This window comes from Arvicanthis niloticus, chromosome 2, assembly GCF_011762505.2.
Source record: "Arvicanthis niloticus isolate mArvNil1 chromosome 2, mArvNil1.pat.X, whole genome shotgun sequence".
Taxonomy (NCBI): Eukaryota; Metazoa; Chordata; class Mammalia; order Rodentia; family Muridae; genus Arvicanthis; species Arvicanthis niloticus.
The window spans coordinates 125,744,035-125,767,120 of record NC_047659.1 but is presented as its reverse complement, the minus strand read 5'-3'; the positions used below and the strand labels follow the sequence as shown (position 1 = coordinate 125,767,120).

Sequence of the window (23,086 nt, the reverse complement as noted above, 5' to 3'; positions counted from 1 at the left end):
GTTAACACTAATCCATCCCCGTATGTGGCAGTCTGTCTAGCCTTTTTGTTTGTTTGTTTTTCTTTTCTTTCTTCCTTTTTTTTGTTTTTGTTTTTTTTTCAAGACAGGGTTTCTCTGTGTAACCCTGGCTGTCCTGGAACTCACTCTGTAGACTAGGCTGGCCTCAAATTCAGAAATCCACTTGCCTCTGCCTCCCAAGTGCTGGGATTAAAGGCGTGCGCCACCACCACCCAGCTCTATCTGGCTTCTTAAAACAATTCTCCCTATGCTCTTTATCCACTGAGCAATCTCACCTGCCCCAAACAAGTGACTTCTAAAAGTCACTTTGCTAGAATCATCTGACAGTTTTAGGAGAGTTTTTGATCTGTTGAGATTGTTTTTGTAGGCAACCATATTGTCTGTAAACAGTTCTATTGCATCCTCTAGGCTGTGTGGTTTTCTTAGCACTGGGGACTTGCACCTGAGACCTCACACATGCTATGTATTAGTTATGGGCCCGACCAGAGCCACATCTCTGACATCATCTTTTGTTTGGTTGTTTAGTTGTTATTTATGAATTTAATGAGTATGAGTGTTTTGCCTCCCTGGTGCTCAAGGGCCTATTGGATTCCCCTGAAACTGGAGTTACAGATGGTTGTAGTCATCATGGGGGAATGGAACCCAGGTCCTCTGCATGAGTAACACTTGAGACATGTGTAACATGTGTTATTTAACCGCTGAGCCATCTCTCCAGCCCCGGTTGCTTGCTTGTTTGTTTGTTTGTTTGTTTGTTTAAAAAAAAAACAGGTCTTGCTAAGTTGTTCAGGCTGACCTTGAACTTGCATTTTCCTGCTGCGGCTTCACGAGCCTGGGATTGCAGGCCTGGAGCACAAGGCCATCCATATATAAATTTTCTCCTCTCTTCTTTCTCATCTTTTAAAAAAATAGATTTGTTTGCTGGCTGTGTACGTGTGTGTGCCTATGTGTCTGTGTATGCAGTAGCCACAGAGGCAGAAGAGTCAGCTTCCGCCTTCCTCCACTCCCCATCTTTTTCTCCCCGCAGTCTGCTCCCCTTCCCCATCCGTCACCATAGTGCGAGGGATGGAACCCAGGGCCCCCTAGACAAGCACTGCAGCCATGAGCAGCAGCCCCATCTACACATTTGTTCGTTTCTATGACAGTGTCTCTGTATACAAAGTAACGGGCTTCATCACGGCGGCATCTTTCTGTCTATGGGCGTGTGCTCTTATGTGCACATGTGTGTGGAAGCCTGAGGTCAATCTTAAGTGTCATGCCTCAGGAGCCATCCCTGTTGGATTTTGTTGTTGTTTTTTGAGATGGGGTCTCACTGGCCTGGAGTTTGCCTAGCAAGGATCCACCTGTCTGCGTTCTCAGAAGCTCTACATCCAGTTTCCTCCCTCAGGCTCTGGCTCAGGTTCAGGGTGTTCATGCTCATACTTAGCATCTTGCCAGCTGAGTTGTCTCCCCGTTCCCCGCCATCACGGCACTGTCATAGCTACGTGCAGGGATTATTTTTGTTCGTTCCCTTCCCCACACTTGCCTGAGGGGGAGGGGGGCTCCTCCTCATCTCCAGCTGGTTCCTTCTCTTCCTCAATTACCCTCCCCACTGCTTCCTTGTAATACAGTACAGATTCTCTAAGTCTCTTAAAGCCTTTTCCTCTCCTCTCATGGTCCCCCGACTCCTCAAAGATCAACCACAACATCCTTATCATGTCTTTATTTTCTTTACCTTGGAGACAGGGTCTGAAAGTGTAATCCTGGTTGGCCTAGAACTCACTAAGTCCAGGCCGGGCTCACACTCAGAAAGCTCTGCCTTCCTCTGCCTCCCAGGCACTATGATTAAAGGTATACACCACCACACCAAAGTTGTAGGCCCTTATCTCTCAAAAGGGAATACTATTTTTCTTTTCTTTTTTATGATTAATTTATTCTTGTTTCATGCGCACTGGTATTTTGCCTGCAGGTATGTCTGTCTGTGTGAGGGTGTCAGATCCCCTGGAACTGAGCTACAGACAGTTGTGAGCCACCATGTAGGTGCTGGGAATTGAACCTGGGGCCTCTGGAAGAGCAGCCAGTGCTCTTAACCGCTGGGCCATCTCTTCAGCCCCAGTTCATTCTTTTCTTTAAAACTTTAATGTGTGTGCGTGCGCGTGTGCGCATGCTGCTGTGCACAGGTAGAGGTCAGAGGATAACTTTCAAGAGTCGGTTCTTAGCCGGGCAGTGATGGCACACGCCTTTAATCCCAGCACCTGGGAGGCAGAGGCAGGCAGATTTCTGAGTTCGAGGCCAGCCTGGTCTACAGAGTGAGTTCTGGGACAGCCAGGGCTACACAAAGAAACCCTGTCTCGAAAAAACCAAAAAAAAAAAAAAAAAAAAAAAAAAGAGTCAGTTCTTTCCTTCTACTATGTGCTCCAGGGACCTAAGTCAGTTTGTCAGACTTGAGCTCCAAGCGCCGTCACCCCTGAGCCATCTACAACCTAACACTATTTCTTATATAAAGTCTAGAAAGATGTGCTTCTAAGCCTTTCTGCTCATTGCAATACATTCCCAGCCCATCTGTGCTGTGCATCAGAGTAAAGAGAGCTCTCGGTACACTTACCACGACATCTCCATCCTCTGTCTTGTGAACCTTCATGTAGACCCCCACTATGGCCTCCTTGGGGAGTTCACCAAACTTGGTGTTGACCATGGAACATTTGACTGAATGACCATACCTGGATCTGAAATGTAACAGACTGCTTGTCAGAACTGTTTTAAAGTCAAGTTTGCTAGCCCTTACTGAGGATGAAAGCCCTTCTGGAGAATTCGCACCTCCAAAGAAGGTGGGAAAACTCAAACCCTGAAGGAGCCTGCCTGCTGCTGTCTGGGATGAGAGATGTGTGAGAGAGACTGGATTTGGAAGAGAAGGAAATTAGGAAGCATTAGTTGGCAGAAGATGTTTCCCGAAGAACAGATGACCCTGTGCTGCTGAGCCAGCCTGGTGGACAATAAGTCCAGGCATGAAGTTCAGGTTGCCTGGTTGGAGCTCAGTCTACTTAATTCAAAGCTTCTATGGGGAAGGGATTTCCAGCAACGAGAGCTGCCTATGAAAACAGACTGTTCAAAGTGTACACCTTGGGACGAAGTAGAGCTTGAGGCTTTTTGACAGGAACACAGAGTAGAGGTGGCCTCTCTGTTTATAAAAACAAGTTTCCCTGGTCGGGCTACAGACCCTGGCCTTTGTTCAAACTGGGATTAATCTTACACACACAATCCTCTTGTGCTGTGTTTGGTTTTTGTCTATGGTGCAGAGGAGAGAAGCTAGGCAGATTAGATTAGAAATAGAGAAAAGCTTATCAGCTGAGTATAGCTGGAGTTTAGCTAATATACAAGACAGGCTTCATTCCTGCCCCTCTGAGAAGAGCACAAGCCAGGTGCATACACAGCAGTCCCTTTATCTTCTACTTCCGGGTCCATGTTGTCCCTTCCCCATATAGACTCCCCAGAGACACCAGGTCTGTTTTATTTCCACCTTGGGAAAGCTGGAACTACAAATACTCCCATAAAAAGAAAAACAACCTGGAAACCATGGGTTGTCTTATGGAGGCCAGCAGACCGGAAGTGTTGGTGAAACAAACCGGAAGTGTTAGTGGATAAATGACGAAGCCACCAAAGAAGCAGGGACACTGACACTGACCCCATTACTGATACCTCTTTTTTCTTTTCTTTTTCTTTAGATAGGGTTTTCTATGCACCTTTGGCTTTTCTGGAACTCCCTCTGTAGACCAGGCTGGCCTCAAACTCACAGAGATCTGTCTGCCTCTGCCTCCCAAGGGTTCAGATTAAAGGCATGCGCCACCACACCCAGCTTTGATATCTTACCATATATGAGTTTCAAATGGGAGGGGGAAAGTGGGTGATGCTCCTGCAAGCCCAGCTATGGTCTTTTTCTGCTTTTCTCGTCCTCAAGTGAAGGCCAAAGCATAGGTCTCAATGTGGATCTGTCCCATGCCATTTGTGAGACTCAGACCAGATAAAAGTCAGATGTTTAACCAGCTGCTCAGGCTTGAATCCTGGCTTTACAACTTCCTATGTAACCTTGAACAAGCAACTTCACCCTTTGGTGAATCTTAGTTTTCTCTCCTGAAAAATGGGAGTGATAACCACAGCACCTTTAGGGACAGATAACTTAGTACTTGACACTAAGCATCCTGTCAGCACTAAGTATGACTTAGTAATAGTTCGTGTAACTACTGGTTTACAGTGACTCTGAAACTCAGAAACCACTGCCTACAAAGCAAAGTCTTAGAGATTCAGATCCCTTGACCAGGGACATGGACCCAAAGCAAGTGACCAGACTGGGATTTAAACCTGGGTCAGACTGACTGTGAGCTAACCTGTATACTACAGCTTGCTCCCATAGGTGGGCAGTCTCCTGAGGAAGCTGAGTCAAAGGGCCCAGCAAACATAGACTTCTGCCACAGCCAGAAGATCCTTCCTGCTTTTTAAAAGTCTTTAAACATAAATCTGTGTGTCCCCAGGGAAACACATGGCTGATGCCCTTAAGAAGCCATATGAATGAGAGGCAGTGAATGCAGGCCTAGATACCAAACTCAGGACTTCCCTGGGCTGTCTTACCCTACACCCAGCATCTAGGTTGACCCTCTGCACTTCTGCCCCCGCCCCCCAGCATCTCTGCCTCCTGCACACGCACATCCCACCGTCCTACCAGCTAAGACTTCAGCTTACTTGATCTTTGGGCCCAGCAACTTGGGGAGGCTATTTTCTGTTTTGTTGATCTTCCTGTGGAAGGTTATTCCCTGTTGCTCTCTTGCTTTCTGGAGACGCAGAAGTTTCAAATAAGTGAAGTCTTGTAGAGGGTATGATTTGATCTGGAATTCCTTAAATCTCTCCTTTGGAGATATTTCTATTAAGAGAAAACACAGAAAAAACATGCCAATGGGCCTTGTGTAGTGTGGGACGATGGAGAAACACCAGAGATACCTGCCTGAGCTCTGGTGTATGAAGGAAGGCAAGGAGGAGGTGTGGGGCTGTACTGTAATCCCAGCATTTGGGAGGATTGCTGGAGGAGTCTCTGGGACTTTGAGGCCAGCCTTTCCAGGCTAGCCAAGGCTACAGAGCCAGTGACAAAGAAGGCGAGGGAAAAGGAGGGAGAGGAGGAGGAGGAAGAAGGCAGGTTCCGTAAAACACTCTCACTGGCAGCCCTGTGTAGATCTCTATGTCATTACAGCTAGATAAAGAAATTAGTTTAATGTAAGAGAGATGAGATTAAGAGCAGAGAATTTAAATTGGCTTCTAAAAGACGGACTCATAATTTGAACTCAGTTCTATTTGATTCAAAGCCCCCCTTTCTACTAATAGATCACATTTGGGATAGAGATGTAGCTTAGTTGGTAGAGGGCTTGCCTAGTGTACTCTCCCCCCCCACCATGAGCAGGCCTGAGAGACCTTGTTTATCATAACAAGGTCAAGTGACAGGATCTAGGTGGAGTTACCCACCTTGGCTGCCCAGAACACAGAAGCAGAACTGCCCCTGGGCTTGCCTTGAGACATCTTCGGCCGTGACCTGGAACGGACTATGGATTATCCCACCCATCTGAAACCAGGAGGGGTTGTGGGTTGGGTCTTCCCGTTTAAATTGAGAGCTGAACATTAAAGCTTGGGGTCTTGATCAGAGAACTTTGTCTTGGCCTCATCTCTTCTTGCCCTCCTTCCCCCTTCAATTCCCAGCCCCCCTTTCAGGTGTACCCAGTTTACTTGTGGCCTCGGGTGGCTACAGCCTAGCATGTACAAAGCTGAGTTTGATCCCCAAGGACCCATGTAAATAGTTGGGCATAGTGGCTTGTACTTACTATCTCAGCCCTGGGGAGAGACAGACAGACAGATCCTCATGGCTTGTGGGCCACTTGGCAAGCTCTATGCCTTAGTAAAAGACTCTGCCTCAGAAAACAAGGTGGGCCAGTGTGGTGGTTTGAATATGCTTGGCCCATAGAGAGCAGCACTGTTAGGAGGTGTGGCCTTGTTAGAGGAAGTGCGTCACTGTGGGGGTGGGCTTTGGAGGTCTCCTCCCATGTGCAGGCTCTACCCATTGCAGAAGAGGCCTTCCTCTTAACTGCCAGAGGATGCCAGTCTCTCCTTATTGCCTTCAAATCAAGACACATAAATATCACCTCCTTTTCCAGCACCATGTCTGCCTGCATGCTGCCATGCTTCTTGCCACGATGATAATGGACTGAACCTCTGAACCTGTAAGCCAGCCCTAATTTAATGTTGTCCTTTATAAGAGTTGCCTTGGTCATGGTGTCTCTTCACAGCAATAGAAGCCCTAACTAAGATAGCCAGACTTCATGGCTCACTTCTTTAAACTTCCTACTTGGGTGGTACAGCCAGAGGGAATCTCTATTTCAAGTTCTGAAAAACAATAACAATAAGGAGAAAGAGCCACTTTTCATGATGAAAACAAATTATGGGAGTTCATGCACATTAACCCATCCGTGGAAGACTCCTTTGGCCAGAAGAGAAGGTAAACGTGGCACTGGAGAGGTGGCTCCGCAGTTGGGAGCACTTGTTGCTCTTGCAGATAATCAGGGTTTGACTCCTAGCACCCCACAAGGTGGCTCACAACTGTAACTCCTCCAGTTCCTGGGGATCGGACAGACACACACAGTACACATACATGCATGTAAAGTAGATGGGTCCCCCTTTAAAAAAAAAAAAAAAAAAAAAGGTAAACACATCTAGGGAGCTGCAAAGAACAAACCACGCTACTAGAACATTGACTGAGCACAAGAGGAACAGGAGAACACCAAACAGTACAGAAACCAACGGAAACACAGGAGTTAATATATACCTGTCAATAATAACTCTGGAGTTCAATGACATCAATTTTCTAATAAAAAAGATGTAGACTAGTAGATTGTATTTAAAAAGTAAACTGTGGGGCTGGAGAGACGGCTCAGTGGTTAAGATCACTGACTGCTCTTCCAGAGGTCCTGAGTTCAATTCCCAGCAACCACATGGTGGCTCACAACCATCTGTAATGAGATCTGATGCCCTCTTCTAGTGTGTGTCTGAAGACAGCTGCAGTATACTCATATAAATAAGAAATAAATTTTAAAAGTTATTAAAAAAAAGTAAACTGCATCTATTTGTTGCCCTCCTCCCCCCGGAAATAGAGCAGAAAATGAAGGGGCAGAGAGAAGCATTCCATATTCCATAAAGATGGAACTAGAAACCAAGCAAGAGATAGCTAGTCTGCCATACTCTTGGATAAACAAGAGTTCCTAACCCAAACAAGGGGAAAGACAGCTGAGATTGTCCTGTGGCTTCCACATGTGACACATGTATGCCCACATTCACATACACAAACATGCACACATGTATGTGTCAGTGTGTCTATAATCTCAACCTGTAATCTCAGCACTGGGGCTGTGGAAATGGGAGGATTCCCGGGGTCTGGTACCAGCCAGTTGAAACCAATCTGGTGAGCTCTGGGTTCAGGGAGAGAGCCTGTCTCAAAAACTAGGATACTGGACAATAGAAAAAAGACATCTGACGTTGACCTCTGACCTCCATATGCATACTACATGTACATACACACCAGTATGCACTCTCATATAGACTCCCACTATACATACTACTGAAAGAAGACCAGCAGGATGGCTCAGTGGTTAAAGGCACTTGCTGCCAAGCTGGATGACCTTAGTTCAATCCCTGGTAGAATGAGAGAATCAACTCCCAGAGGTTGTCCTCTGACCTCCACGTGTACAAATTACACACAAACACAAACCTCTCACTTGGAATTCCATACTGTATTAACTATTTTTTGGTGCTGTAATAAGAACACTTGGCTGAAGTAATTTAGGGGAATGTTTGTTTTCTGCCCCAGTGTGAGGTGGTGTCGCACATCTTAGTGGAGAAGGCACAGCAGAGCTTATAGCAACCAAGACATGCCTGGGACTCCTCACACCCCAATGGGTCAGGAAGTAAAGACATTAGGCAGGAAGTAGGGCAGTCCTGTAACCCAGGGTCTGCCCCACCAGTGACATACTTCCTCTAGCCAGATCCTAATTCCTAAAAATTCTATAATCTTTCCCAACCATGCTACCAGTAGGGGACCGTGTATTCTTACAGGTTTCTAGAGGTTCCATTATCTTTCCCAACTGTGCTACTGGCAAGGGACATATGAGTTTATGGGAGGCCACTTCATACCAAACTATCACAGATATGCAGAGATTATCTTTTCTCTAGCTGGCAGGCTAGAGAGATGGCTCAGTGGCTAAGAATGCTTGGATCTCTTACAGAAGACACCCACATTGTGTGGCTCACGCCTGCTCCAGCCCTTACCTCTATGGGCACCGGCATGCACTGGCATACACACACTCATATACATGTATATGGAAATTGAAATGAAATCTTTTACAAAGGAAGTATTTAGTCACAGAAAGGCTGAGGGAACTTGTCACCAGGGGCTGGACAGATGTCTCAGCAGTTGGAAGCACGCACAGCTCTTGCAGAGTTACACTCACCAGGCCGCTCACAGACACCTCCAAGCACCAAGGGATCTAGCACCCTCTTCTGGCCTCCACCGGCACTTGGACACACACACACCATAAAAAATAAATTACATTTTAAAAGTGAAATACAAAAAGTGTTCTAGAAGTACTCCCGGAAGAAGGAGATGATACTGGATGTAAGTCTGGATCACACAGAGGAATCGAGATTGTAAGAAATGGTAATCGTGTGAATTAACAGGACTTTTTTTTATTCATTATGGACATTTAAAAGGTAAGTGACTGAAGCAATACTAACGGCCACGTATTGTTACGTTTTTAGCACATGTGGGAATATAGTGCCATGCCTTGGAGGAAAGAAGTAAAATCCATTGTGTGTGATTTGGTGTGTGACAGCATGTGACAGCAGGCTGACAGAAGCTACAGACATGTCACGGTCATGAGACAAGCACTAAAATAAGACAACATAGAAACTGCAAAGAGCCAACAAGACAATCAGAGGAAATCATATAAGAGAATTCAGTAGGCAGGGTTAAGTAAAAGAGACCAGACAGAAGAAACAGAAAAGAGACAGAAAGATGGTAGATTTCAGTCTTAAACATATTACATGTAAATATTTTAGACATCTTAGGAAAGGCAGAGATTGTCAGACTGAATTTAAAAATGAATAAAAGTAAGACTCAACCCTACGCTGCCTTTAAGAAACTCATTTTAAAAAGGCACTTTGCCACTGAGTGGTGGTGTACACCCTTAATCCCAGCATTCAGGAGGCAGAGGCAAGCAGATCTGAGTTTGAGGCCAACCTGCTCTACAGAGTGAGTTCTAGGCCAGCCATGGGTACACAAAGAAACCCTGTCTGGGCAAGGAGGGATGGGGCAGTGGCACTCACTGCCAAGCCTGGTAACCTGAGTTCAACCCTGCAGGAGCCCCATGGTGGAAGGAAATAATTAACTCCTAAAACTTGTCCTCTGACACACACACATGTCCTTCCCACCTAAAATAAACAAAATGTTTTAAAAGATTAAAATAGACTTATCTTAGTGACCACAGATATAGTTCTGTGGTACAGTGCTTCCCCAGGACACACAAGACCCTAGGTTTGATCTCCCATTACCACAACAAACAAACAAACAAAACAAAAAACCAAAAAGAAAAAAAACAAAGAGAAAAAGAGAAAGCTATTTTAAATACAAAGACACCCAAGAAGTAAACACAAATGGACAGAAAGGGAAATATCAAACTAACAGCAATCAAAGGAAGCTAAATTAAATACTATCAGAAATAGGAGTTTTTTTTTTTTTTTTTTTTTTTTTTTTTTTTTGGTTTTTGGTTTTTGGCTTTTGGTTTTTCGAGACAGGGTTTCTCTGTGTAGCCCTGGCTGTCCTGGAACTCACTCTGTAGACCAGGCTGGCCTCGAACTCAGAAATCCACCTGCCTCTGCCTCCCAAGTGCTGGGATTAAAGGCGTGCGCCACCACTGCCTGGCGAAAAAGGAGATTTTTGAGCAAAGAATGCTACCAGAGACAAAGAAGTTCATTTTAGGCCAGGGATGTAGCTGGGGGTAGACCTGCCTGCTCTGTGCAGTCTAGGATTCAAGGTCTAGCACCTCAAAAAAAAGGGGGGAGGGTTCATTTCATTTTTCTTATCTTGAAGAGGTCAATTCTGTGGTTCCCTAGGACCTTGAAGTCAATGTCAGCCTACGGTAAAGAGGGGGCTGGGGGAGGGGGAGGGAGGGAGGAGAGGGGGAGAGAACACAGTAGCTGGAGATTTTCTCAGCTCCGAGAGTTAACAGCTGACAGAGCAGAGCTGGGAATCAGGAAGGACACAGAGCACTTGACTAACATCACCACCCAGCAGCACCAAATAACAGCATATTCTTTTCAAATGCAAATGGAGCATTTACCAACAGAGATTGCTTTCTTGGCCATAGAGCAAGTTTCAACACATTTGAGAGGGCTCAAACTGTACTGAGTATTTTATCACAGAAATAATAAAGACATGTAGCTGGATGGTCCCCAAGTCTTTGCGACTAAATAACACCCTGATTAATATTCAGTGGGTCAAAGAAGAAATCAAAAGAGAAATTTAAAAGTATTTTGCACTGGACCATAATAGAAACATAGCATATCCAAATTTGTTCAGTACAGTCTTATATCTATGGATTGGCACTGATATGAGAGCTGATGTCCCTTTGCTTTGCCTGTCACCTTGTAATGATGGTGACAAGTATCTACCATGAATAAAGATTCATGCGTCCAGGGAGTGGTCTGTGAGTTTTGAATATTCATTTGTTTAATATCTAAATCATACTATGATATAGGGAACACAATTTACATTTTACAGGACCCGTGGACATGGATGTATAAGGAGACAACCATTTGTACAGTGTCGCACAGGAGCCTGTGGTCTGAACTTCAGCTCTGTTTTGTTTGTTTGGTTGATTTGGTTTTTCAAGACAGGGTTTCTCTGTGTAGCCCTGGCTGTCCCAGAGCTCACTCTATAGACCAGGCTGGCCTCGAACTCACAGAGATCCATCTGCCTTTGCCTCCCATCACCACCCGGCTCAGGAGGCTTCTCATCTTCATGACGATACTGTCTGGAAAGCAGAAGCCTAAAGACCTGAAGTGCTAGCCGACAGCTGCTACTGTGTGAGGCAAACCTTGCTCTGTCAAACTCCAAAATTCTCTTTGCCACACCCCGCACACCCACATGTACTTTTCTCTCCTGCTCACCCACTCATGTTGGCTTCAGCTATGATCACAGAACAACTGGCCACATCCACCAAGTGACCCTTGGAGAGGCTGGATTATAATCTCAAGGGACTGCTGGAAGATCATTCAGATCTGATACTTGGTAAGATGTGCAACCCCTGAATCGCTGAGGATGTCTGGTGAGGGCTGGAGCCTCTTTACTCAAATGTGTATATCACACACATACACACACACATACCACATAGACATACACATGCCATACACATTCATACCACACATACACAACCACACAAAAACACATACCACACATACATGCATGCTCATACACCACACATACACATCACACATACAGATACATACACATATCTCACACACATACACACACGCATGCTCACACACCACACATACACATCACACATACAGATACACACACATATCTCACACACATACACACAAACATCTGTCTTTCTTCCCCCTCCACCCCCTAACAGGCTCTTGTGAACAGAATCAACATGACCCCAGAGTCAGGAATCTACTACCTTAGGCAGATTCTAGGTGCTTTTTTCTGGCACTGTTCATGTTCTACAATAGGAAATAGAGTCTGAGCAAGGCTGGAGCCTTTGACAAGCATGAAAGCTCTTGGTTTTCTCTCAGTAAGCTGGGCCTGTGCTCTGTGGGTCTCCATTCTTAGTTTCTATATGACCCTTAGACAAGAGTCTTACCTCTCTGAGCCTCACTTTCTGTATCTGTGAAATGGAGATATAATTGTATCTTATTGACACTCTGTTGTGATGGCAATTCTTAGTTGCCAACTTGACTACATCTGGAATTATCTAAAACCCCAAAGTGGAGGGCGCACCTGTGAGGGATTTGGGCTTGATTTGAATGATAAAGATCCACTTCTAATCCAGATCTCTGAAGTAGGAATACATGCCTTTAATTCAGATATTTAGAGATGGGGAAACCCACCTCTAACCTGGGCCACACCTTCTGCCGAAAACCTATATAAAGACATGGAAGAGGGAAGCTTTTGCCATCTGCCTGCTTCCTCTCCCCTCACTAGCAAGACCATTCCTTCTCTGACATTAGAGCCTACTTCTTTGGGATTCTGGCTGATATGTCCAGCCTTGTTGACTTAGCAGCTGCTGAATCTTGGACCTTATGTTTATAGGCAGCCACTGTTGGGCTAGCTGGACCACCGCCTGTAAGCCATTCTAACAAATCCCTTTCCTAAATATATAGAGTTCTAAATATACAGAGATTCATTCTATAATTTCTGTTATTCTAGAGAACCCTGGCTAATATATTTTTATATGAATTACACTTATGTATAAACAGCCAAACTACTGGGTATATGCAGAATTCAATGAATGATACAGCAGCTACTCGTGGCATCTATATGAACTGAGATGGGCGCCAGAGAATACATAGACACAGTCACATCTTAGGACATACTTAAAACCATCCACAGTAGCAACAACATAAGCAGATGTCTATTGACTCTGTGAGTCACTCTGAATATATACAAGATGCCTGGGATGGCCACAGGCCCTGGGAACATGGAGCTTAAATTCTATGGAGACAGCTACTTAACAACCAATTCAGATTCAGTGTATGATTTCAGTGGGATAGACACGACAGAAGACAAATTCAGCAGACAAAAATGGGATATAGTGAGAGCAGAGGGAAATGCTGCTTCAGCATGAGAAGCCTGGGAGAAGTCTCTGAATAAAAGATGCTTTGGTAAGATGTGAGAAGCAGACGAGAGCTGGGGAAAGATAGAGGTAGGGGTGTGTGAGGCAGGAGGAGGCACTTCTATAGAAGAAGCCAGCGAGAGGGAGGGGGCAGCCTGGCCAGCAGGCAGGACTCTTTGGTTCTTAGAAAAGAATGATCAGAGCAGGAGACGTCCACAAGTCTGTGCACTGGGGACTGGAGCCAGGAAGGGACCCAGGGGACACATCTTTCCCCAGCCAGCTGTGCTGTCCAATGACAGATGTGGTCATGTGACTTACCATTGTCGTGAACCCTCAGAGGCTTGTAGTCCAACAGCTCCAGCTGCTGCCAGACCCACTTGTAATAGGCACGGCAGCCCCCCAGGTCTATCATACGCAGGATTTCACAGCTGCCCTGGACACATCAAAAGACACAAGCAAAGGGTTATCCCTGGACACTCCAGGCAGGCCAGGCTTTGACCTCACCTGATCCCGTTTTGTTTTATTTGCTCAGTACACGTGGTTCAAGGTGTTCTTCTTGATCAAAATGTTATCTCCACATAAAAACTAAACATAGTACTGGCACTGACCAAGGTCACCATCAAGGATGGAATGGGACACTTGGTGGCGTTGTGAACTGCAGATGACACATCCTGTTGATATTGAGGTTCCCTGACTTCCATAATTATATTGGAGTTAACTTCTAATCCTAGACATGACGACCTGTGGGCTGGAGAGATGGCTCAGAGGTCAAGAGCACTGGCCGCTCTTCCAGACAGGCTCAGCCACCAGCTCACTCTCAGCTGCAGCTGCAGCTCCAGGGGATCGGACGCCCTCTTCTGGCCTCTTCAGACACCAGGCACACACATGGTGCACTTATATACATGCAGGCAAAACACCCTTATACATAAAACAAAACAAAACAAACAAACAAACAAAAAAACCTTTGAAAAAAAAAAAAGCAAAAAATCACCTAGGTCCCCAAGGAAAGTGAGTACAACAGGGGATGCCCACTCGCCTCTCAGGTAACTGCAGCAGGTAAAAATGTGGGTTAACAGAAAGGCAGAAGAAGAAAGGAGAGGGAGAGAGAGGGGAGGACAGTGACTCAGTTCTGGGTAATGAACTCTGAGTGGAAAGTGCTAGGTAACACTAGGAAAGCTATCGTCTTTCCTTGTCTCTTATTTCAACCCTGCCCACTCATGCTTACTTCTAGATAGGAGAAAATGACCGTGCACACCACTTTGCAGGGGTTTCCTATGCCCTGCACAGCAAGTATCTCTAACCTGAATCTTTAATTTTTTTTTTCGAGAGACAGGGTCTCACTGCATAGCCCTTACTGTCCTGGAACTCACTCTCTAGACCAGGCTGGCCTCGAACTCAGAAGTTGGCCTGCTTCTGTCTCCCCAGTGCTTGGATTAAAGGTATGGGCCACCACTGCCAGGCATCTTTTAATTCAATAGAGGCCACTGAGTCAGTTCCCAAATGCTGGAGTTCCTCCCCTAGGCAGGCAATGGGACGGTGGGACAGTACTTTTCCACTCTTTGGGCACGGCCTCCTTATTTGCTTTGGTCAGTTTCCTTAAAAAGGAGGCTTGTGATGGTGTGAGTGGAAACTGTGAGCAGAAACTTTAAAAGCCAGTCTTTGATTCTTGCTCTCCTGACCGTGGGAGTTTGGAGTCCCCAGGCCAAGTGTGGAAGCACAGGCTGTAGTCTCAGCACAACAAAGGCTGAGGCAGGAGAATTTCAAGTTTGAGGCCAGCATGGGCTAAGAAGAAACAATAACAAAGCAATCCTAGAATATTCACAGCCCTGGGCTTAAATCCCAGCAGCAGGGGAAAAAAATGTTCCTTTTATGTCCCATCTTTACAGAAATCTTACCCTTTTCAAAAATTTATTTATATTTTATTTTTTATATATTGTTGTGAGGGGATCGGATCTCTTGGAACTAGAGTTACAGACAGTTGACAGCTGCCGTGTGGGTGCTGGGAACTGAACCCAGGTCCTTTGGAAAAGCAGCCAGTACTCTTAACCACTGAGCCATCTCCCCAGCTTCAGGGATCTTACCCTTCCTAATAGGAACTCTAAGAGACACAGAAGGGTTGAGCTAGAAGACAACCTACTATTGACAAGAGAACAGACATCTCACACGCCTCTGCTGTATGCCAGGCCCTGTCCTTGGGGCTTTGTTCAACATTCATTCAACAAATTCTCACCCAAGAAATGCAGATGCAAGAGAAAGGATTCCTCCTGGGAAAGACTCTTACAGTTCTTTATTGCATCTGGTACTTGTGTCCAACCATGTGTCCCCAAGTGGCTCAGAATGGATCGATTATGGCCAATAACTGAGTTTGCGATCCCAGTAGGAATGCTATTCCCCAACCTCGCTCAGGAGAAATCAGCCGCCGGCTGCTGGCTTCAGTCTCAGGTGGCAGGAACACAGGAGTCAGGATGCTGAGGAAGTCTGAACAGGCAGCTACACCAAGTACAAGTGAGACAACAGAGCGGTCCCTTCCGAAGAGCAGGGGCATCTCAGTTCCAGCTAGAGGACACACAGGATCTGGCATGCTGTGGTCTGCTCTGAATTCTCAAAGTCACAGATGAGAACTGTCATATAAATCTTGACATTAAAGTCTAGATTTTAGTAAAGCACTATAAGGAACAAACCTAGCTTCACTGCTGGCCCAGGGCGCCCTACCTGCAGCCACACTGTGGCCTCAACATTCCTTCCTCAGGAACCCCGGACTCTCCCGGAGTCACCTGTGGCACTTAACTTCCACGCACGTTTTGCAGTGAGCCAATCTTTTCAGGGAGAGACAAGAATTTCCCTTTTAAAAAGTACTCTAGGGATGGAGCAGAGACTAAGGGAAAAGCCAACCAATAACTGGCCCAACTTGAGACCCATCTCATGGACAAGCACCAGTCCCCAACACTGTTAATGATACTCTGTTACGCTTGCTGACAGGAGCAAATTGTCCTCTGAAAAGTTCTACCCAGCAGCTGACTCAGACAGATACAGATACTCACAGCCAAACAGAGGATGGAGCTTGGGGACTCAGAGAAGAACAGGAAGAAGGATTATGGGCCCTGAAGGGGACAGGAACTCCATAAGAAGACCAACAGAGTCAACTAACCTGGACCCTTGGGACTCCCAGAGTCTGAACCACCAACCAAAGAACATATGGGGCTGGACCCAGGTCTCCCCGCTCACAAGTCTCACATTGCAGCTTGACCTTCATGTGGGTTCCAAACAATTGGAATGGGGACTGTCCCAAAAGCGGTTACTTGTATTTGGGATAAGTTCTAGCTGGGCTGCCTTTTCTGGCCTCAGTGGGAGAGGAAGCGCCTAGCCTTGCAAAGACTTGAAGTGCCAAGGTTGGGGGGGAATACCCAGGAGAGCCCCCACCTGCTCAGAGGAGAAGGGGAGGGGGGAGGGAGGAAGGATTGGGGTGGATAACTGGGAGGGGCAGTGAGTGGGATGTAAAGTGAATAAGTAAAAAAAAAAAAGTTTTAAAAAGTACTTTCTAGAGTGTACTTCAGAATTCTTGAAGCTTTATTAACTGCTTACAAGCCCTCCCTCTTGGTCTTTTGGATCTAATAGCTCTTGAGTGGAGAGTCTGAGAATTTGCCTATATATATATATATATATATATATATATATATATATATATATATATATATATATATAGAGAGAGAGAGAGAGAGAGAGAGAGAAAGTGTGATGCATCTCAACAATGAAATAATGTTCAACACTAAAAAGAAATCAAGTGATAAAAAAAATTCTTAAATGCAAACGTGTAAGTAAAAGCCAGTCTGAATGGTGACATACTCCATGATTCCAACCTATGGCATTCTAGAAAAGACAAAGCTATGACAGTGACAAGAACAGACCTATGATCCTGACTGGGAGGTGGGGTAGGCATGGGTGGAGCAGTGTGGATTTAGGACAGCACAGTTATTACATATGGCACTAGTTGATATAGGTTATCAAATACTTGCCAATACCCACAGACTGTCCAACAGGAGGAGGCTGTCCTGGAATGCCCCAGGCTGGCCCCAATTTTGAATCAATCTTCCTATGTCAGTATCCCAGGTGCTTATATTGCAAGAGGACAGTCATATGCCACTGTACCTGGATGAGACTCTTTTAGTTTTTGAGGCCATGTTTCACAGACAACAATGTCCTCCAGTTCCCTAAATAGCTAAGGATGACCGTGAACTCCCGGCCTCTCCGTCTCTACCTCCCAGTGGTGGGATTCCATACAGCTGCCACTGTACCTGACAGAATTCGTGTCTCATGAGTTCCCAATTATGGCTGCTCACTGGGCAGAACCATGTTTAGAAGCCCTGGATTGGTGGGTGAACACTAACCAAGGATGCCTGTGCTTAAAAAAAGCTATTTTTTAAAAATTGTCTTATTATTTTTTATTGCATACACATGCACTTGCACAGAGGGGTGTGTGTGAGAGAGAGAGAATTCAGTTGCCATATGAGGTTAGAAGAATGTATCAGGTCCCCTGGAGCTGGAGTTACAGGTAGCCTTTGTAAGAACAGTACATGCTCTTAACAACTGAACCATCTCTCTAACACACCTTCTTTGAAAAATAAAAGATTTTGAATATTAAACTCTTATTGCATTGACTTTTTGAAGTCAGTGGTCCATTTTACAGATGAATAATGGAGGTGAGAATAGAATGAACCCACGGTGGTGCCTGTGGGTGGTCCTGTAGTCCCAGCCTTCCAGAGCCTGAGGCAGAGGACAAGAAGTTGAACGTTATCCCTTTTGAATGTGTAGAGACTGGAAGCCAGTCACGTCAATTTCAGCTCCTTGAAGCAAAGGTCCTGGGGCTCTTTGGGTCCCATTGATGGATGTGCTTAATGAGGCAGAGTCTGGGAAGTGCTGGGGAGTCGCTTGATTACTCTGGGCACCAGCTGTGTGAGTGGCTTCCTCTTTCCGCCTGAGTGTCAGGCATTTGCAGTTCAGGATCTGCTTCGGCAGTTTTCTCCACCCCTCCACCCCTCTACCCCTCCACAATCTGCTACCTAATTAACTAACAGGCCTGAGAGAAATCCCCTTCTGCTCCACAATAGCTAGCCTTGATCCTTTTGGGAAAGGAGGACTGACCCTGGAAGGACAATGCTCCCTCTAGTGGTGGTGATAAGCCTAACAACGGGGAAATGCACTTCCAGGTTCTTGTCCACAAATGTTACCCACATAAGGAATGCATCAGGCCCAGTGTGGAGCACAGAAATCCTCAATACTGGAGACAGGAAGATGAGAGTTCAAGGCCACCTTGGGCTACATATGGAGACCCTGTCTCTAAAATAAAACAATGGCAGATGTAAGAAAATGTACAATTAAAATAAACTAACTTTTAAAAAGAGGTGGGGGGGGGTGGAATATATCTCAGTGATAGATCCCTTGGCTGCTCTGTGCAGGTGCCTGGGTTCAATCCTCAGCATGGCAAAAATAGAGGATGTCAAGACTACTTGTACTGAATAAAATACGCACACTTACTAGAAATTCCACACATCCTACCAGTTGTCAGCCGCTATTGGAGTTGTCTGAACTCCTCACCGGTCCATCCTCACAGACCAACCAGGATCTGGCAAATGAAGCCGAATGCACCGTTTCCCTAGTGAGTTTAATGAAAGTTTCAAAGGCCCTCTATCACTTGACCACTCTCAGCCTCACATGAGGCTTCTTATAGTTTTTTTGAGAGGGACTCACGCCATAGCACAGATGTGGAGGCCAGAGGACAACTTAGGAGTTGGTTCTCAACATCCATCATGTGAATGGATTCCAGGGATTGAACTCAGGTTGTCAGACTTGGTGGCAAGCTCCTTTACTCGCTGAACCATCTTGCTGGCCCGGAGATCCTTTTTGTATTTAATTTTTTCTTCATAGAACACCATGGCCCCAGGTTACTGAAGGCACTAATAGTTTTGGATTTAGGCATGAGAACTTTCCAAGCTCAGGAATTCCTGGTTTGTCCCGTTTTGACCTCCTCTCATAGATGTCCGAAAGATCTGGTTCCTTTGCTCTTCTTACACACCGCCCTGTCAAGCTTGTACCTTCTTTTCCCACTGGGTCTTCAGAACCATGACTGTTTGGCACACAGCAGGCCCTTGAAATAGTACTCATTTAAGTAGTATTTATTAAATGTCCTGTCCTGGGCTGGAGAGGTTAAGAGCACTGACTGCTCTTCCAGAGGTCCTGAGTTCAAGTCCCAGCAACCACATGGTGGCTCACAATCATCTGTAATAAGATCTGATGCCCTCTTCTGGTGTGTCTGAAGACAGCGACAGTGTATTCATATACATATAAATAAATAAATAAATAAATAAATAAATAAATCTTTAAAAAAAAAAAAAAGAAAGAAAGAAAGAAAGAAAGAAAATGTCCTGTCCTGCCCTTTTTTTAAATCACGCCATCAGCAGGAGGGGCCTTTGTTCATTCCCATTTGATGTCTATGAAGTCACAATGAAATGGAAATGTTATCTGGAGTCCCTTTCCCAAATCCATCATTTTCTCATGGCTGCAGCTCGGAGGTGGAGGGGTGTGGGAGAGGAAGTGTCAATGGTGGTCCCTTTATACTTCCAATTTACAATTTGCTTGAGGACAAATGTATTGCTTTCGTGTTGTGGGACTGCACCAGGCCGATGTTCTCTGTCAATATCTTCCCCAGTGAACTCACGGCTTGCACAGGAAGTCAGTGTGCTGCGTGCGGTTCCACAAAATGAATCTGACAAGTTTTCGGGCTCTGCTCTTGACTGAAGGCCTCTGGAGTTGCTTGTAGGAGCTACCTGAATCCCAAAGGGCTCCCGCTGTTATCCCATGTCTCCTAGGCGAGTGTTCTAAAATATCTATAAATGCGATTATTATTAATAAAGTTATAAGTTAAACAAAAAGATAAGTATTGTGTTACCAACTCATAAAATGCCTGAAAATGTAACACTCAGCTGGGGACAGCCTACACAAGCCATTTCCAGTGCATGCCAATCTTGTGTGCACCTTGGATCTACCGGTCTCATCTTCCCCTCAGCTCCTTCAGGAAGTTCCTGTAAAGCCACCAGCCTTGCAGCTCTGCTCTCCAGTCCTTGGAAACCACTTATAAATATCCCTTGGCACTTGGCATTCTCAGTGTGACTATGCTGCAGGTCCAGTGGAAGAGACAGAATGAACCTTCCCCATCTTTGCCTGCGTTCATACCCTGGACCAGCATAAGCTTGGCAAAAATGCACCATGTATCTTTGGTGACTTGCAGTGTAAGGAACTGGCAGGCCAACTCCAGTCCCAGTTCCCCAGAAGAGCTTTGGAGTTGGATAGAGCTGGGTTGAACTTTGCCCCCTCCCTTTCACTCCATGACCATAGACAGCCATATTCTTGTGCCTCAGTTTACTTTTCTGTTGAAGGAGAATGAGGGCCCTACCAACCTTTGGGAGGTTAGTGTGAGGCCTAGGCCGTGAAGCATAAACAAACTTCTCTGTAGTTACAGCTACCCATAGTCTACCAGAGAAAGACCATTGAATAGGAAGCTTCGGATGTACAGATTGTACGTTGGAAGTTGTGCAGCTTTCTGAGTACCACGAGTCTATTTCTTGCCACCCTCTTCTGTCATGCCTAGGACACGAGCCATGACCAGTGTATTCATGGTGTATGCACCACCTACCTGGGAGGCACGTTAAATCTCAGTTAACAGCTCGACTGTTAAAGTGGCACAGTGCGAATGTCAAGTGGCTTTTTTATACCTAACAGTGACCCCAAAACACAAAAATTGTGATTTTTTATGATATAAATGTTTTCTATAAATTTCACCTTACACCATTAGAAAAGGAGTGAGGATATCGTGCTTCCATATTTAACAGTTGCTTTATGATTACTCAGTCTCTTACTTGTCTAAGTTATGAATCTGAATATAGGGATGTATGCAGCAAAAGATGTAGTCCATAGAGTTAGGTCTTACACTCATTTTCCAACATTCAAAAAGGACTCCCATTCCCACCCCCACCAACAGGGGTGCACTGTATATCCCAACCCACTGAGGCACAGTGACCCACTGAGGCACAGTGACCCACTGAGGCACAGTGACCCACTGAGGCAAGCTCTCCATGCTTTGCCTCGTAGGCATGAAGCCAGAGCAAGGAAGGTCAGAAAAGTACATGTGCTACACAAACTGCAGAACAGGCTCCAACACGCCTGCCTGGCCAGAGGGCTGTAAATTAGGACTGTTCTTCCCAGCTCTGCTCCCAGATCAGACCTCACCTTGCAGATAAATGTAATAAACGCCGAACTTGTGACGTCTTTAGATACCAGCTGTCCATACGAGAACTTCTCTATCCTCCCCAAGGCCACCAGCTTCCAGATCTTCTCTTCAGACCAAGACTGGAATATATCCAACTTCCTAGGGGAGAGGAAAGCATATTAGAACTTGTCACTCAATACTACAATGTTCCAGAAAGGGGCCTTGTTCTTTGATTCTTGTGAAAATGCGTGGGGTAGAAGATTTCACCAGGACACACAGAGTCACCTCACCCAGTCTGTGGTCAACGTTCGGCATTTCTTCAAGGCCTTCTCCTCAGCTGAGGCCCCTCCCTGTTGCTGCTCAAACTCTGGAGTTATGCGGTACCTGAATCCTCCCATTCTGATTCCATATCTAGGAATCTTCTTCCAAATTCCGTCTCTGCCTCTCTCTGTAATTCTGGCTCGGCAAGCTCATCCCACGCCAAGGAAGGCCAGCTCAGGTGCAGTTTCTTACTTCAGTACGCTGGCCACTTGGTTCCTAACCAAGGAGTCCTTGCCCTACCTTAGGTCTTAGAACTTAAACCAGCCTCTAGATGCCTCTGGTCTGTTAGCTTCGAACATTTAGCTCTGAGCCTGAGGAGAGGAGAGATGTCTGGAGTCTTTTGGAGTTGTTTAAAGCTCCACTCCTAAGAGGCCATCTCTCCCTCTGACCTCACGGACCTTGAGTCGGAAACTGCCTCTCTGGTTGGTGGCTCCACGGGGCTGTTAACAATGACAAATCTCCCTACATCCTAACACGTTATGGGCTCAAAACTCGACTGACCCAGGTTGACTGAGCTTGTTAACTCAAAATGTATGCAGGCGTCAAACATGCTGAGTTCATTTCTGAGCATGACATAGGAACAGGGTCCATACCCTGACCTCAGAGGGCTGTCTAGAAAGGAGGAAGAGGAAAAACATCCCCAGAAGAGCACCTACTGTGTGCCCCCAGAAGAGCACCTACTGTGTGCCCCCAGAAGAGCACCTACTGTGTGCCCCCAGAAGAGCACCTACTGTGTGCCACGTACCGGGCCCTCCCCTCTCTCTATCACTTCATCCCATCATTACAGCCTGGAAGAGAGCTCTCACTGTCCCATTCCATGAGGCAGGAGACTAAAACCCAAGAGTTAAAGCCCTACCCCAGTTGCCTTAGACCTGAGGCTGTGGACCTGGGCTGGGCTCAGAAACAACTGATAGAGTCGCAGCATCGAGCTGAGGCTGGTGAAAGTTCTGTACAGTCGGCTGCTAAACTACAAACCAGCTAAACCATACCACACCGCCAACTAGGTTGTAGCAACCAAGTTTCCCTCCATGTTCTCTCATCGCATCTCTGTTGCTGGCTGCAGTTCTCAGGATTTGCTTTGGTTCTGGGAGTAAGATGAGTCTCGCACTGTTTCCGTTTGGCTTTGCTGTGCTCTGCTCAAATAAGCTCTACCTACTAAATGTAATGGGTCCCTGGAACTTTCCTCTGAGTAAGCCTAGGAGCTGAGGTTTGGTGTGAGACCCTTCCCCCGCCATTTCCACTTCTCTCAGACCCCTTCCTGCCTTTTCCAGGCTCCAACCCCTTAATGATGCTACCTCCCAGGCCAGACATGGGCTAGACACTCCGTCCAGCACAGCTTCATTTAGTCAACATTTAGTTGCTGAGCATTGTGTGTGCTTGGCGCTATGACAACAGGGAGATGACAATGATGGAGAGGCCATACTGGTCTCTGCTGGCAAGTTACTGTCAGATATGGCATGCAAACTATCAAACAATTACTACACAGTGGAGAGTCATGGTATGGGTAGAGTTTTCAAGGAATACAGGGTACAACAGAATTGTAAATGGGGTACCCTATCCTGAGGTGATTAACAAATGAAGTACATTA

The 23,086-nt window shown here is 45.9% G+C and overlaps 1 protein-coding gene across 1 annotated transcript in view; it reads right to left on the bottom strand.

The window, feature by feature from the left end:
• Cnbd2 (cyclic nucleotide binding domain containing 2) overlaps positions 1-23,086 on the bottom strand; it is a 61,824-nt gene that overhangs the window by 9,103 nt on the left and 29,635 nt on the right. The window contains exons 8-11 of the mRNA XM_034493661.2: positions 21,198-21,336; positions 13,236-13,350; positions 4,729-4,906; positions 2,600-2,720 (exon numbers count right to left, since the gene is read on the bottom strand). Of these exons, the coding sequence (XP_034349552.1) occupies positions 2,600-2,720; positions 4,729-4,906; positions 13,236-13,350; positions 21,198-21,336 (553 nt within the window). The remainder of the gene's footprint in view (positions 1-2,599; positions 2,721-4,728; positions 4,907-13,235; positions 13,351-21,197; positions 21,337-23,086) is intronic.